This window comes from Falco biarmicus, chromosome 7, assembly GCF_023638135.1.
Source record: "Falco biarmicus isolate bFalBia1 chromosome 7, bFalBia1.pri, whole genome shotgun sequence".
Taxonomy (NCBI): domain Eukaryota; kingdom Metazoa; phylum Chordata; class Aves; order Falconiformes; family Falconidae; genus Falco; species Falco biarmicus.
In genome coordinates, this window is record NC_079294.1 from 34,850,045 (window position 1) to 34,863,762 (window position 13,718).

At 36.8% G+C, this 13,718-nt stretch overlaps 1 protein-coding gene across 4 annotated transcripts in view; it reads right to left on the minus strand.

Moving 5' to 3' along the window:
- SETD3 (SET domain containing 3, actin N3(tau)-histidine methyltransferase) overlaps positions 1–13,718 on the minus strand; it is a 63,751-nt gene that overhangs the window by 33,137 nt on the left and 16,896 nt on the right. For 2 of the 4 annotated variants that reach the window (XM_056347203.1, XM_056347200.1), the window contains 3 exons: positions 5,841–5,950; positions 4,130–4,222; positions 668–816 (listed from right to left, as the gene is read on the minus strand). In XM_056347203.1, coding sequence (XP_056203178.1) covers positions 668–816; positions 4,130–4,222; positions 5,841–5,943 — 345 coding nt within the window. In that variant the 5' untranslated portion in view covers positions 5,944–5,950. Of the gene's footprint in view, positions 1–667; positions 817–4,129; positions 4,223–4,692; positions 4,769–5,840; positions 5,986–13,718 lie in introns of those variants that run through there. The other 2 variants (XM_056347202.1, XM_056347201.1) reach the window with 2 other exon arrangements.

Below are 13,718 nucleotides of genomic sequence, written 5' to 3' on the forward strand. Positions count from 1 at the left end.
TCAGGATTTTTATCAATCAGTAATACTAGACCTAATAACTGTGTGCTATTGAAGCCCTAGAATTAATATAGTATATATTAATATATTCTTTCCAACAATACCCGATTGTTCTTCAAAGCTGTTTCCCATCTGTAAAATGGGAATGGAAAGAGGCAATCTTAAATACTTACCTTTTAACAGTTAGCTAACTGTGTGTGTATATAATCATTACCTGATGATCAAAACAGTATTCTTTACAATTATCAGGTAATATTTGGGGGTTTCTTAAGGGTTTCTTAGATTTTCACTGGAAAGTAAGTATTGCAAATACCTCTTTCTGAGGCAGAAAGACCAATACTTTAAAAGAAGGGACATGAAAGAGGAGAATAGACTAAGTAGTTAGAAAACATGGACGAGAGGGATACATCAATGGGATAGAGCACTCCGGCGATGAAGTAGAGAGTCCAGGCAAAAGAGGGGGCAAGAAAACCTGATTAAAAATTCACAGTACTATCCAATAGTCTTTATCAATAATTTTATTTCTCGAGTATGCATTGTTGAGAGCACTTCAGAAAAGCAGTTTCACAAGCAGTCAAAAGGGGGAAGGGAAGGTGGTGTACATTTCAGAGCTCTGCAGCTACATTCCAAACACGATTTTCTAATCTAAGTCAAATGTTCACATGCTCACCTTTATCTCTCTTGTTGCTTTCAAACCAAACCCCTCTTCTTCAAAGTTAGCTATTTCAAAACCCTCTGTGGATGCTCCGTTTTCAGTTGCCCATTTTATCAAATCAGGGAAATAGTCATCTCTTTTTCCATCAAAGACAACAGACAAACCTATATACACAATTTATTAAAAAACATGCAGAAATAAGAGGATCTAGATAGACAAAGAAGTTCAATATAAAAGCACGTGTAAAAAGCTATCTGTATCCCACAGCAGTTCTACTTTGAAGCAGCTGAATCAGAACTGGTCTCTGTTAAGTGTTACTCAATAGTATACAAATGTCAAACTCAATTTTCATGAACTTAAATATTCTGCCAAATTGGCTTACCAGTCATCCTAAAAACACAACCCCCTAAACTGAGCTGTGATGAAATATGAAGCCCCCCTCCTCTTTCCCTTTTAAAAAAGCTGAGTGAAAATATTTCCCAGCTTAATATTAATGATAAATGCAACCAACACAACACGTTAATGCAGTCACGAGGAGGAATTTGAGAGGCAAGCTGCAATTTCATTAATTCAGTACTGGAAATGACGATAAGCAGATCTCAAGTTCCTTCTCTCACATACAAGGCATTTACCTTTCCCTGTAGTGTACGGATCTACTAAAACAGCTAAGGACTGATTATCTTCCTGACATCACAGAGCTTGTCCAAATTTTTACACATTGCTTCTCCAACAGACATGTGGTCCACTGGTGAAATCACAAGCCTCATTCATTTCCTCAGCCTTTTTCCCCTTTACCATCATCTGATTTAAACCTATGCATTATAGTTCCTGGCTATGCTCAGCCAGCTCCTTCTGTACCTCTTTGCCTCTTGTGTTCTCTAGGGCCAGATTATGTCAAAAGTGTCCAAATGCCCCTGAAATGCTCAGGCCATTTTATGGGTGACAAAACATCATCAGTAAATTGCTTACATCCAAAGATATGTTGGTTAAGCACAGGGGATAAATGCATCTTTAGATTAAAAGGATTTTAGGAAAGTAGCATTATAGTATTTGAAATATTGCCCCATCTCCAATTCATGCATTTCAAGACCCAGAACCAAACAAATCTGCAGTTAACATAAAAGTGTAAGTATCATCTAAAACTATATTCTTTGATGATACAGTATAAAAAAATAAATATTGATAAAACATTTTTTTGAACACAATGAGAATGTGGTGCACGGTGCTTTGAATTTTTTTTTTTTTTAGAAGCTAGTGTTTCTGCTTTATTTCAAAGTCCCTTCAGTATGCTATTTTCTGTGGAATATATTCAGAGCTAAGGCCTCACAAATCTAGTAGAGCTAGTTGCATAGCTTCTGCAGAACTTGATAGGTGTTTATACTGTCCAGGACTTTGCTCTTTTGGTTTCCAACATTTACTACTGCAAAAGGCTACTGGAAGCTTTTAACATCCAGCTTGTATTTGGAACCACTCTGTAAGCATCTCTGAAATTCTACCTTTGTTCCTCACATATGATGTAGTCCAGTATTTCCCACATTTCTCCAAATTAAAGAGAAGAGCAGCCCCTTTAAATTACAAGCACTAATGGGGAACAATTTATTTCTATACTGCACAAAATATAGCTATACTTATGAAAATCTATATTGAAAAACTAGTTTTATTTAAGATTTTGCTAATGAGTCAAGGAAAAATTTTAGACAGTAATACTACTCAGCTTTCAAATTAAGAGTTTTCTATAATCAAGATCATATTAGTTCACATTCTGCAACCCAGTGTTTTATTCAAGAAGTACGATGCTTTAGGCAGTATATATTCATTTGTATGTCTCAGAGTTCCCAACAGCAATTTATACTTCCTTTGCTAATAGTTTAAAGCCTTTATTAAGCTAGAAATCTCTGTAGTATAAATTACTATGTTGCATTAAAAAATAGTTTTGAGACATCATACTATTGATACTCACTATGTTTGTAAAAATGTTATATTAAAAGACATGTGTATGTCAACAGTGCTGTGGTTAGCAGGCTTTGCATCTTTCAAGGAAAAAAAAGCCACACTCCATTAACATAATGCTGTTATACTAATTCTACCACCTCCACCAGCAGCCACATTCCCCATGGATGGTTCGATCTTTCTGGTACAGAAGAAAGATACAGTGAACAGGCCAACCCCAATGCCAACTCTGTTCTTGTTAACATGAATTATGTTTTACCATAACACATGTATCACATCATAAAAACCTAGACATGTACCATAAATTTATAGAAGTCACGGGACAGCAAAACAATGAACCAAGTTCATCTCTCTACAGCTACAGGATGCAGTCACTCCACCTAACAGTAACGTTTATTCTTCTATATGCTCTCTGCCAATAACCAATGTTCAGAGGTTTTAAAGTCCTTTCGCGAAAGAAGTTTTTTACACATTAGTCAAAATATATTAAAAACTGGTGCGAAAAGGACATTTCAAGCCTCTAAGTACTTGTTTCATCAAGCAAGTACATGAACCACTCAAGCTCCATTTTAAATGCAGTCTGGCTTTTTTTCCATCACTGTGTAAATATCAGAGAAGAAAGAATTGTTTCAGGACTTTTTCAGGTATGTCCAGCCCAAATCTATTAATTTCAAGGTTAAAAAGTTATTTCTCAGCCATTAAAATACACTAGTTATAAAAGAGGCTAATTTTAATAAAATTACTTGAAAAGCATTTTTTAGAGCATACCTCCGAATAAAACCAAAGCTAATATGAAAATAAAGTATCACAGTGAGGTTTGCAGAACATATCGCGAGAAAACTGTTCTAGCCTAAAGAATAAGTGTACCTTAAAGTCAGCATGATTGGCAATAAAACTCCATATTAACTGTGGTACCATAAGCATTTCTTTATTTTAGTTGTGTGCTTGATTTATAGCAGATAGATTTATTAGATGATGCAGTTATTTTGTGCATTTAGATATTTTTATTTTGTCATAATTTAGCATCATTATGTTGAACTGCTGAAACTGTTTCTATGTCCAGTAAAGTGTTCATGTTAAAATAAAATGGTAAGAAAATTAAATACAAAATGTTCAGATTTATAGAGGCAGAGGGGCATAATATGCTAACAGAAATCAAAAAGACCTATTATTCTCAAAGGACTTTTACTTCTAGACTTCAGACTGTCATCTCATCACAGTCTCGAGCCCCTTTTTCTACTTATCAGACAGAACTATCACAGGAGCATTTATCTGTGATATTCACTCAGAATTCTAAGTACTGAAATGGTTAACGCAAATATTCATGCCCACCAGAACACTGCAGAAACACTTGCAACTGTAAAAAGCAACTGTATGTCACAGAACTAAGATTTTCTGTCACAAAATAACAGAATTGCATATTTATATAATAACAAGAAAAAGAATATTCCTTTTAGATGCCAACAGACAATTCCTTAGGCAAATCAATACCCTGAGATGCCCTTATCAAAAGTCTTTCACATTTACCTTTTTGCTTTTTGCGAATTTTCTCAACAAGCAAACGAATCTGAACATATTCTTCCCATTCCTTACCAGGACCCGGTGTAGGACTACTGCATTCTGAAAATACAAATGCCAAATAATTATTTTTTTTGTTAATAAAGTGTGTATATATATATATTTCAACATAAGAGATAAAGATCATGGTTTCACAGCAACTTTAACTGAATCTTAATACTACTTGTCCTTCAAATACGCTTACATGGTAAACATGACAATCTCCATTGTTACAAACATCCCCTTCTTCGACATGTGATTAACAGAGACTTTTGAAATTTTCACAGTATACCTTACCTCAATTTCTTTTCTTTTCTTTTTTAAAATATTCTTTCAGATGTAAGAAATATCAAATGTTTAAAAAGCTAGGAAGAAGAAAAGGTAAACAACCAGACCATTAAGTACACAGTTTCTCAGATAAAACAAACAAAAAAAGACTGTTTTCAATAATCCAATCAAAGTACTGTTTACATTAGCCTGCTTGCCAGCATTCTTGCAGTAACAAAAGCAGATGATAATAGCACAGAGCTTACCTTCAGTAACTGAGAAATTTGCTGGTACATGCATTTGACCTGCCTAGTCAATACTGTTTTCATAGATGCATGCGTACTGGAAGGACAAGCAAAGGAACACTTAGCCAAGCTTTAGCTTTAGATCATATCCACAGTGTCTCTGACAAAATTCTAAATGCCAGCGTGTGGATTTCTTGATCTAAGCTGCATAAATCCAAGTGGACAGCTGAAGATTACCTTGCTCAACTGATCTGAAAAATCTTTGCATTGAATAAAATATGGAAGCCTGACAAAAAGAACAGATGATACTTGTCTTTGCTTAGAAAATTAGATCTATGTTTTATATTTGGTAGCAAAGCAGAGGCCAATTGTAGCATAAGCATCAAACTGCTCTGCCAACTCCTTGTCTCCTTTTCATGAGCAATGCTAAAGAAAAATTACATATTTTTTAAGGCAACATTTAGATGTGTCCAGGATATGAGAAATGGACTTTCGTTTCAACAAGCAGTGTAATTCAGCACAGTTACTAATGACAGTAGACAGAGCGAACAGCATTTTAGCATCGTCATATGAAATTATGCTCTGCTTTTCATATTTACTAGAAATAACAGAGGAGCTCCAAGTTCCTCAACTACTGAAACAATCTTTGGTCTACAAACAATGACTAAGCACTACAAAAAGTTTCCAAACAGCAAAAAAAAATTATTTAAGCAATAAAAATATCAGTACAGTTGAACTCAGTTGTATTGCTGCTTTCCACAGTTAGTTTCTCTACTCTGATATCAGTTCAAAGTACTGTTCAAATGATAAACAGAAACAGTGCAATTCTTACGGTTTACAAGAAAAATATTTTTGACAAAGCTTCAATGTCCAGTTATCTAGAGCAGTGTCCTTTTAATCTAATCTCACCCAATATTTATGCTTGTGTTGAGATGTAAAGCCAAACACTGCCAGAAATATGGCAGGTCCAATACATACACAAATAATTATGCCAATAATGGCATATAGTAACAGAGCTAGATACTCTAAGATACATACTATACTATCTTAAGGAGGCTGAAATAGCAAGCTTGGCCAGTTACAGGAAGTGAACAGTTTCAATAACGTAATGTTTTTGAGTGGTCTGCACACCATCCCTTTTCCCAGAGAGGCACAAAAATGAAACTTACTTTGCAATAACTCACTAATTAGATTCAACATTTCCTTTGGAGACACCGTTGCTGCGGCTCCTGTACCTGACTTCTGAGTTTTTACTCTGCTTTTCTTCCCCATCTTCCAACTAAAACAGATGAAGCAGCACACTGTCACCAATCACTAAGAAACAAAATACAGTACTGATGAATGGACAAGACCACCTCTGATCGGTCACTGAAAAAAATAAAAAAGGATGAGGAGTTGTCTCTGGCATATATACCTGTGAAAGTGTTATTTGCATGGCCTGAATGTCAGGCAACCATACAGTGCAATCTGAAGCAATATTTCATGTAGTTGCATATTAATTACCTCAGAGCAATTAGAAACTAGAAATCTTAGAGAGAAAATAAATAAATCATTCAGCTCATAGTTATGACCATGCTGAAGTAGTAATCCAAAATGAATAGAAAATTAAGTATTCAGTTTCAAGATAAAATCAAAATAATGTATGTATATCTTTGCAGCAGCTCCTTCAGGTTCAAGACAACCAGTTAAGAAAAACACTTCAGTTACCACAAATAAATGGAACATCATCCTTGGCTGCTTTTTCCAATATTCAAAGTCCCTTGTTCTCATGGAGGACTTAAATCATACATCATCTACTGGAAGGGCAGTGTAGCAGGGTGTGAAATATTCAGGGAATTTCTCGCATGCACTGGAAGCAATTTTTGATGCTGGCACTGAACAGGCTTGTAGGGGAGGAGCTGCACAGGATCTGGTACTCACGAATAAGGAAGAGCTGCTTATGCAAATGATGGCCAACAGCAGCCTGGCATGCAGTAATCAGGAAATGGTAGTGTAAGATCTTGAGGAAAGAAAGGAAGTAAAGTAGTACACTAAAGACTCTGGACTCACAAAAGTAGAGTTGGTGCTTGCTCAGGGAACAGTAAGTAGAACACCCTGGGAAGCTACAAAGGATTCCATGTCAGCCCACCATCTTCCTGAGCTCTCTTCCCCGAGCACAAAAACAAGCCTACCTCACCTACAAGAAAATCAGCAGGAACAGCAGAAGGCCAGCTAATTGTACACGGGACTCCTCACTGGCTGAGCTCAAATGAAACAGAAACATATAAAGTGGAAGTGGGGACAGGCAACCAGAGCAGAACACAGATGCACCCGTCTGGGCAAGCAGAGACCGAATTAATGGGGGCAAAGCTTGTCTGGTGTTGATATTGAAGAGGGATGTCAAAGGCAAGAAGAAACACTTCCACAGGTACACCATGCGCAGAAGATAGATTGGGGAAAGAGTAATTCAGCTATTAAATCAGGAAGAAATCTCATAATGAAAGGTACAGAAAAAGTTGAGGTGCCCAACACCTTGAGCAGGTCTTTACCAGTAAAGTCTATCAGGCTTCCCAAGTTTCTGCATCTAGCAGCAAAGCTTGGGGGAAAGAAGCTATCAAGTTAAAATGCTGTTTAGGTAAGATGGACCTACACTAGTACATAGGACCAGATGGGAAACATCCAAGGTATAAGAAAGCTAGCTGACATCACTGCAAGGCTGCTGGCTATCATCTTTGAAAAGTCATGGTGATTGTCTATGACAGGAAACAGATAACTTACAAACAAACAAAAAAAAACCCAATAGAAAAGCAAGGTGGGGACAGGAGAGGATAAAGGATGCAGGAAATTAGATAGTAGTCTCACCTCATGTGCTGTACAAAATGTAGAGTGAGACCTAAATGGAAGCTACTTCCAGGCACAATGGACATCAATATGACTGGGATCAGACAACAGACTTATAAAGGCAAACCGTGTACAACCAACTTGACTGCCTTCTGAAGAAACAGCTCTGTGGACCAGGGAAAAATCGGCGGTTGGCAATTTGATTTAAGCAAGGCTTTTAATGCTGTCTTCCTGGGTGTCAAACTGAATAGGAAGACAACAAAGTGGACAAAAAAATGCCTTGGACTACGAGGTTCAAAGAGTTGTGGTCAACAGTTGTAAATCTAACTGTCAACTGTTAGGGTATTCCTCAGTGGCTAATACTGGGCAACATCTTCAACAGATTTGGATTCTAGGACAGAAAGCATCTGCAGCAAACTTACAGATGACATAAAATGGGGAAAGTAGTCAACATGTTGGAGGGCAAGGCCACCATTCAGAGGGACCTCAACAAACTGGAGGAAGTAGCCAACAGGAACTTTATAAACAAAGACAAATGTAAAGTTTTCTGCATTTGGGAAGGAAAAAACTCTATACAGTGTTACAGCTGCTGACTGGACAGGCAGCAGCTTTGCAAAAAAGGACTTGGAGACTCTAGCAGACAGCAATTTGTAGTGCACCCTTAAAGCAATGAAAACTAACTGTAGTTTGAGCTGTATAAACAAGAGCACAAACAGCAGGTCAAGGCTAGTAATTATTCCCTTTTGCTTGGCACTGGTGAGGCCACATTTAAAGTACTGTACAGTTTTGGGCCATACAGCACAGGAGATACATCTGTGAAGGACATTAAAATAGCAAAAGGGCTGACACATGAGATGAAAGACATGATGAGGGAGCTGGGTTTGTTCTGTTTGAAGAAAAAAAAAAAAAGAGCCCATACTGCCTTCAACTATGTAATGGGGAGTTACACGAAGGGTGGAGGCAGATTTTCTCAGGCAAGCACAGCAAAAGGTCAACAGGCAACAGGCAACAGTCACATGATGCCACAAAGGATATCCCAAACAAGTACAAGAAAACTGGCCATAAGGGTGACCGAATACTAGAACTGGACAGAGATTTAACAGCATCTCCAAGGAACCTTGGAGAATTAAAGTTTGACTTGGCAAGGCCACAAGCAACCCGATTTACCTTTGAAGATAAAGCAGAAAATTGAGCCTCTCAATCTCCAGAGGTCCCTTTCCATCTACATTTTTCTATGATTCTACGTGTTGCTGCAGCTGATGTTTTCATCTCTACACAGGCAGTCTATGCAGTCTATATGGTATATAATATCTTCCTGTACAGTACAGAAGATTCTATGTTCAGTTACTTTGCAGTGAGAGGAGTGTCAGACACAATTCAGGTAACGTTGGCCATCTGAAAGATATTAACTGCCTGAGTCATCAAGATCACCTCAGTCATAGCAGCTTTATCACACACTGCACAGTAAAATCCATAAAAGTGCTAAAAATCACTGTATAGAAGTAGTACTTTGGATTCCAGGTGTTCTGAGCTCCCTGTATATATAAAAGGGACCCTTTTACCCTCAGTCAGTGCAGCTAGCTTACCCAAAATGAAATGTTTCCTCTCATACTCTACCAAATGCTCTTTGGCAGCTGGTATTAATACTAGAATGTACTGACCAGCAGCTGAAAAGCTGCTTCTTCACACCAACCAAGGCTGAAACAATTGCAGTCTATATGTTAAGTAACTATATGGCAGATCATTTAAATACAAATGCTATTCATGACAAAAATTCTAGTGGGAAAGGTAGATAATCTGTCTGCTTTCATTTTCTATTAAGATTAGAGTGAACAAGAAACTGCCAAGCCCAAAGCTTATTTTAAATAGTAACTCTGAATGATTAGAAAGCAAGTTAAGGTTAATATTGTTAACTTACTAACTCAAAATTAAAGGAGCTTAAAACGGATGGAAAAGACAACACTTCCTAATAAAAGGGAAAAAGATATAAGGCAAAACTATAAGATGTTTTCAAAAAGAAAGGCAAACCAACCTAACTCATCTTCCAACATTAAACACAGCGCAAGGAAGACTGAATACATGGAGACTGAAGTCCTGGGGCACCCCCCCCCCCCCCCTCGATTTTATCTCTCTCTAGCAGATATCAGAGGCTCAAACAACCCCATCTGCACTGCTTGATGTTAATCAATCCCCGTTGAGTTGCATAACTGACTTTCCCAATACAGTTTCTACAATGAAAAGCCCTTGTACAGTATGGTAACGACAGATCCCACCGATTCAAAGTGGGAATCACACTGGCTGGTCACATCCCTTTAAGTTTGTAAACGAACCCCGGACATTGTCTTGAAGGACAGTGCTCTACCACAAGCAATTACATTTGATACGAGAATTTACAACATTTTTCAGCTCATATGAAGCGGAGAATAATGCTCATTATGAGATCCATGTTGAATTTATAATAGTACAAATTTGAAATAGGATTAACACTATATTATGGCAAGTTGGCTATTTATGTAAGACAAAGAAGAACAATACCAACAAAAAAAGAACTTAGAAAAGTGTACTTTCAGGGTCTTCCCATTATACTCTTTCCTCCCCACCCCCCGCAATGTTCTCATACTTGTAAAAAAGATAAATAGAGTTCTTGGTACACAAGGCTAACTTCACAAAGACTTTATTTTCACATCACCTATTCACTTGAGTGTTCCCTTCTCCCATATGCCACCCTGTTACATTTATTTTAGACCTTGCTGCTCTTAAAAGAAATCAAATCAGATGGGTCTGTAATGGATCCAACAGCAGGTTTGGGGACAGTCCAAAATCTTCATGGCAAGAATAATGCAGTTCTGTGTTGAGTCATACAAATGGTTTTCTACGCTCCCTCTAAGCACAATCCCCCGCATCATCAGAAAATTAAAGCACTCACACAGTATATTCCATGTTACAATGACATGTTATGATGACATATAGTTTATATCAATCAAGATGCTCATAAATATTAAGATAAGTTGAACAACTGAAATTCTTTTGAAGGATCTTCGTTCCTCATTTATAAAAGCAAAGTATGTTTGCCAACCAATAAATTGAGGAAAAGTAATCTTAAGTGTTCTGTATATACAACTACCAAAATACTGCAGGCTTTTTTCTTTTTTTAAGTTGTATTTACGGGAAGGATCTGCTTGGAATACAAACATCCATTGGTAGATTTTATGAGAAGAAAAAAACCTAGATAACTGTGCACTTATGTGTGTGGAGGCATGGAAAGTGCCACCATGCAATCAGAACAATAATACACCAATACATAAAGCTGTAGGAACATGGTACATGGTCAGCACTAAATATTGAATTTTTCCCCATATGAAACGTGTTTAGTAGCAAGAACCTACTTTTGCAGTGAAAGCATTGCCAAGACTTACATCTAAAGGTAAAGCTGATTTTGGAGTATGCGAAGTTCAGCTTCCCAAATATGACAAAAAGAAAAAAATTGAACAACACTTAGTATCTGCTTTACAATCACAGGTGAATATTGTTTTAGAGACCAAAAAAAATAAGTATCTCTAGCTGAAATCTGCGCTACACAAGTAAGAAATTCAAGGCTAGTACAAGATATGTCTCAGCTCCTGCTGCTCAGGTAACATGCAGCGAACATAGGAAAAAACAAGTTCAGTGAACACAGCTCATGAGATTGATGGCACCCCAATCAGAAATGCATTTTTTCAGTTGGATGCTACCAGTACGTGAACATGAAATAAGCTCTATAAGTATCTTCGCTCTCTCCTTTGATGCATGTATCTTGTTTAAACTATTGCTTCTTAGTCATCAGAATTTCTATAGAGAAAATATGCTGCATGCATGATTAAATCAGCAAGTCACTCTCACACAAAAAAGCAAAACCAGCAGACTGATATCTTGAGCTATCTTGTTATGGAAGTATTTCCTTTTAAGGAATCATCTATCTTGATCAAAACTGTACTTTTTTATCTAATTCCCAATCAGAAAAATAGGTTCCTACATCCTACATTACTTATCTCCATTCACTGCTCAGTTACATAGAACAAATATAACTACTTAAGATCTAATGCATCTGGCAGCTGTATTGTTTAGTAAAAGCCATAATTTGAAAGGAATTGCTGCTATACATAGCTGTCTGGAAAATGTATTCCAAATACCAACCCAGCAGAGCTGTGCAGCATTAAAAACTAACCATATATTATATTTTATATAATATATAATTCAAAAATAGAATATGAAAACTTTTTCAAAATTTCTGAAAACATGCAGCATAATCCAATTTCACATTTGGCAAAAACCAGCTCTGCCATATTTAACCAGCAAATGATGAGTTATAATGATAACATGAGACTAAATGTGGAGAAAATAAGCATGGTTCCTTTGTAAGATTAGATTTTGTAATTAAAATTACATTAATAAAATTACAGTTCATGAAAGAGACTTTACAGTCAGATTTCAATTCTATAGAAATTCCTGGAATTCCAAAGAAAGATTCTGACCTTCACAAAAACCAGTATTTTAAAATGTGAAATAAGATTTCAGATATAAGGCATCTTTTTTTTTGCAAGCAACTAAAACTATTGTTAAGTATGAGCCCATTTCTCAACGCAGCAATGAAAAAAGACTGTTTGCCATACATGCATGACAACAGAAGCAGCAATATAAAATATAGCTGCATAACATACAGACAAAAACAAAATAAAAAATCCTTGAAGACTGAGATGAACTGCAGACTTCATAAATATCTGAAGCAGCAGCAATATACATTTCAGTGGAAAAGTGGTTAGGGCGTTTTTTCCTTCCCCCCCCAAGTTTGCTTTTCTGGTTGTCTTCTCATGAATATTTTTTAAGTACTATGCTAGGTTTCCTTTCAAATGAATATTGTTGAAAGTTCCTAAAAGCATCTTGCAAAGAGAGAGCATGCTGACAGCAATGATGAATAAGCTTGGTAACATACAACACAGCCACATTTCCAAATATAGTGTAATCAGCTGGCTTGGCAAAAAGACTCATGCCAAAACTGGCAGCGAGGGGTGTAAATGATCCGTCTTCCTCCTTCTAATACTGCTATCAAAGAGCAGTTGTGTTGTATCAGACTTTGAAATCGTTCCTACATCACACAAAAATAACGCTTTAATGAGCTGTAAAACAGAAATATGCCTCCTCTTGAATTACAGCTTTAAAAAGTGAGTGTGTTCACCTAACAGCTTTAGAAGGTAACCATGAAAATAGCATGTGTTTGGGTTTTTGTTGGTTGGTTTGGGGTTTTTTTTGGTTTTGGCTTTTTTGGGGGGGTCAGGGGGAGAGTGGGGTGGTGGTTTTGAGGTTTGTTTTGCGGTTTTTTGGGGGTTGTGTTTTTGGGTTGGGTTTTTTGTTGTTGTGAGGTATTTTGGTGGGTTTGGGGTGGGTTTGTCATTTGGTTTTGGGTTTTTTTTTGTTTTGTTTTGGTTTTTTTTGAAAAAGACATGACTGCTTAAACATTTTAAGAAAGTTGATACTTACGGTATTAGTGAACTTGGACTACATTTCCTTATGGAAGCAATGACAAGGATGATAAAATATAGATCTTCCTAAACAATACTTCAGAAAAAAAAATAATATCCATTTAATCATTAACAACCCTGCCAGCTTTTCACATATACATAGACCACCAATAAGTTCATTGCAACACTACATAGAGCTGCAGTTAAGTTTGACAGAAAAAAAAAATCCATCATAAGGCACTATAAAGATATCTACCTCTCATTCACCAGTTAAAAATACAAACTTGCAACCTTTGTTACAGAATTGTGAATGCAATCATTGTACTAAACAAAAAAACAGATCAATTTTCATGTATTAAACAGTGTTAGTTTTAAAAAAATTATCCAACATGATGCCGAATATATTAAGTATGATTTCTTCTGGATATGCACCTCCCTTTCTCATACAGGCCTTTTCCAACAGTCCCAGAATCCCTGCAGTGCTCTCAGTTACCTTCCCAGTCTCTTCCAGGACTCCACGTTGCTTTCAGTTCCACCCCCCCCGTGACCTTACTAGCCAGGCAGCAGCATCTTTTGCAAGTTTATATAGTTATTTTGCAGGTATAACTGCACACACAGGACAAACATCAGCACACATGTTGACTAAGAAACAGGCCCAGCAGATAAACTGTTCTCAACACAGCTTTTCTCCTCTAGTAAGTGGACCAACTTATGTCTGAGTTCTCCCACTCT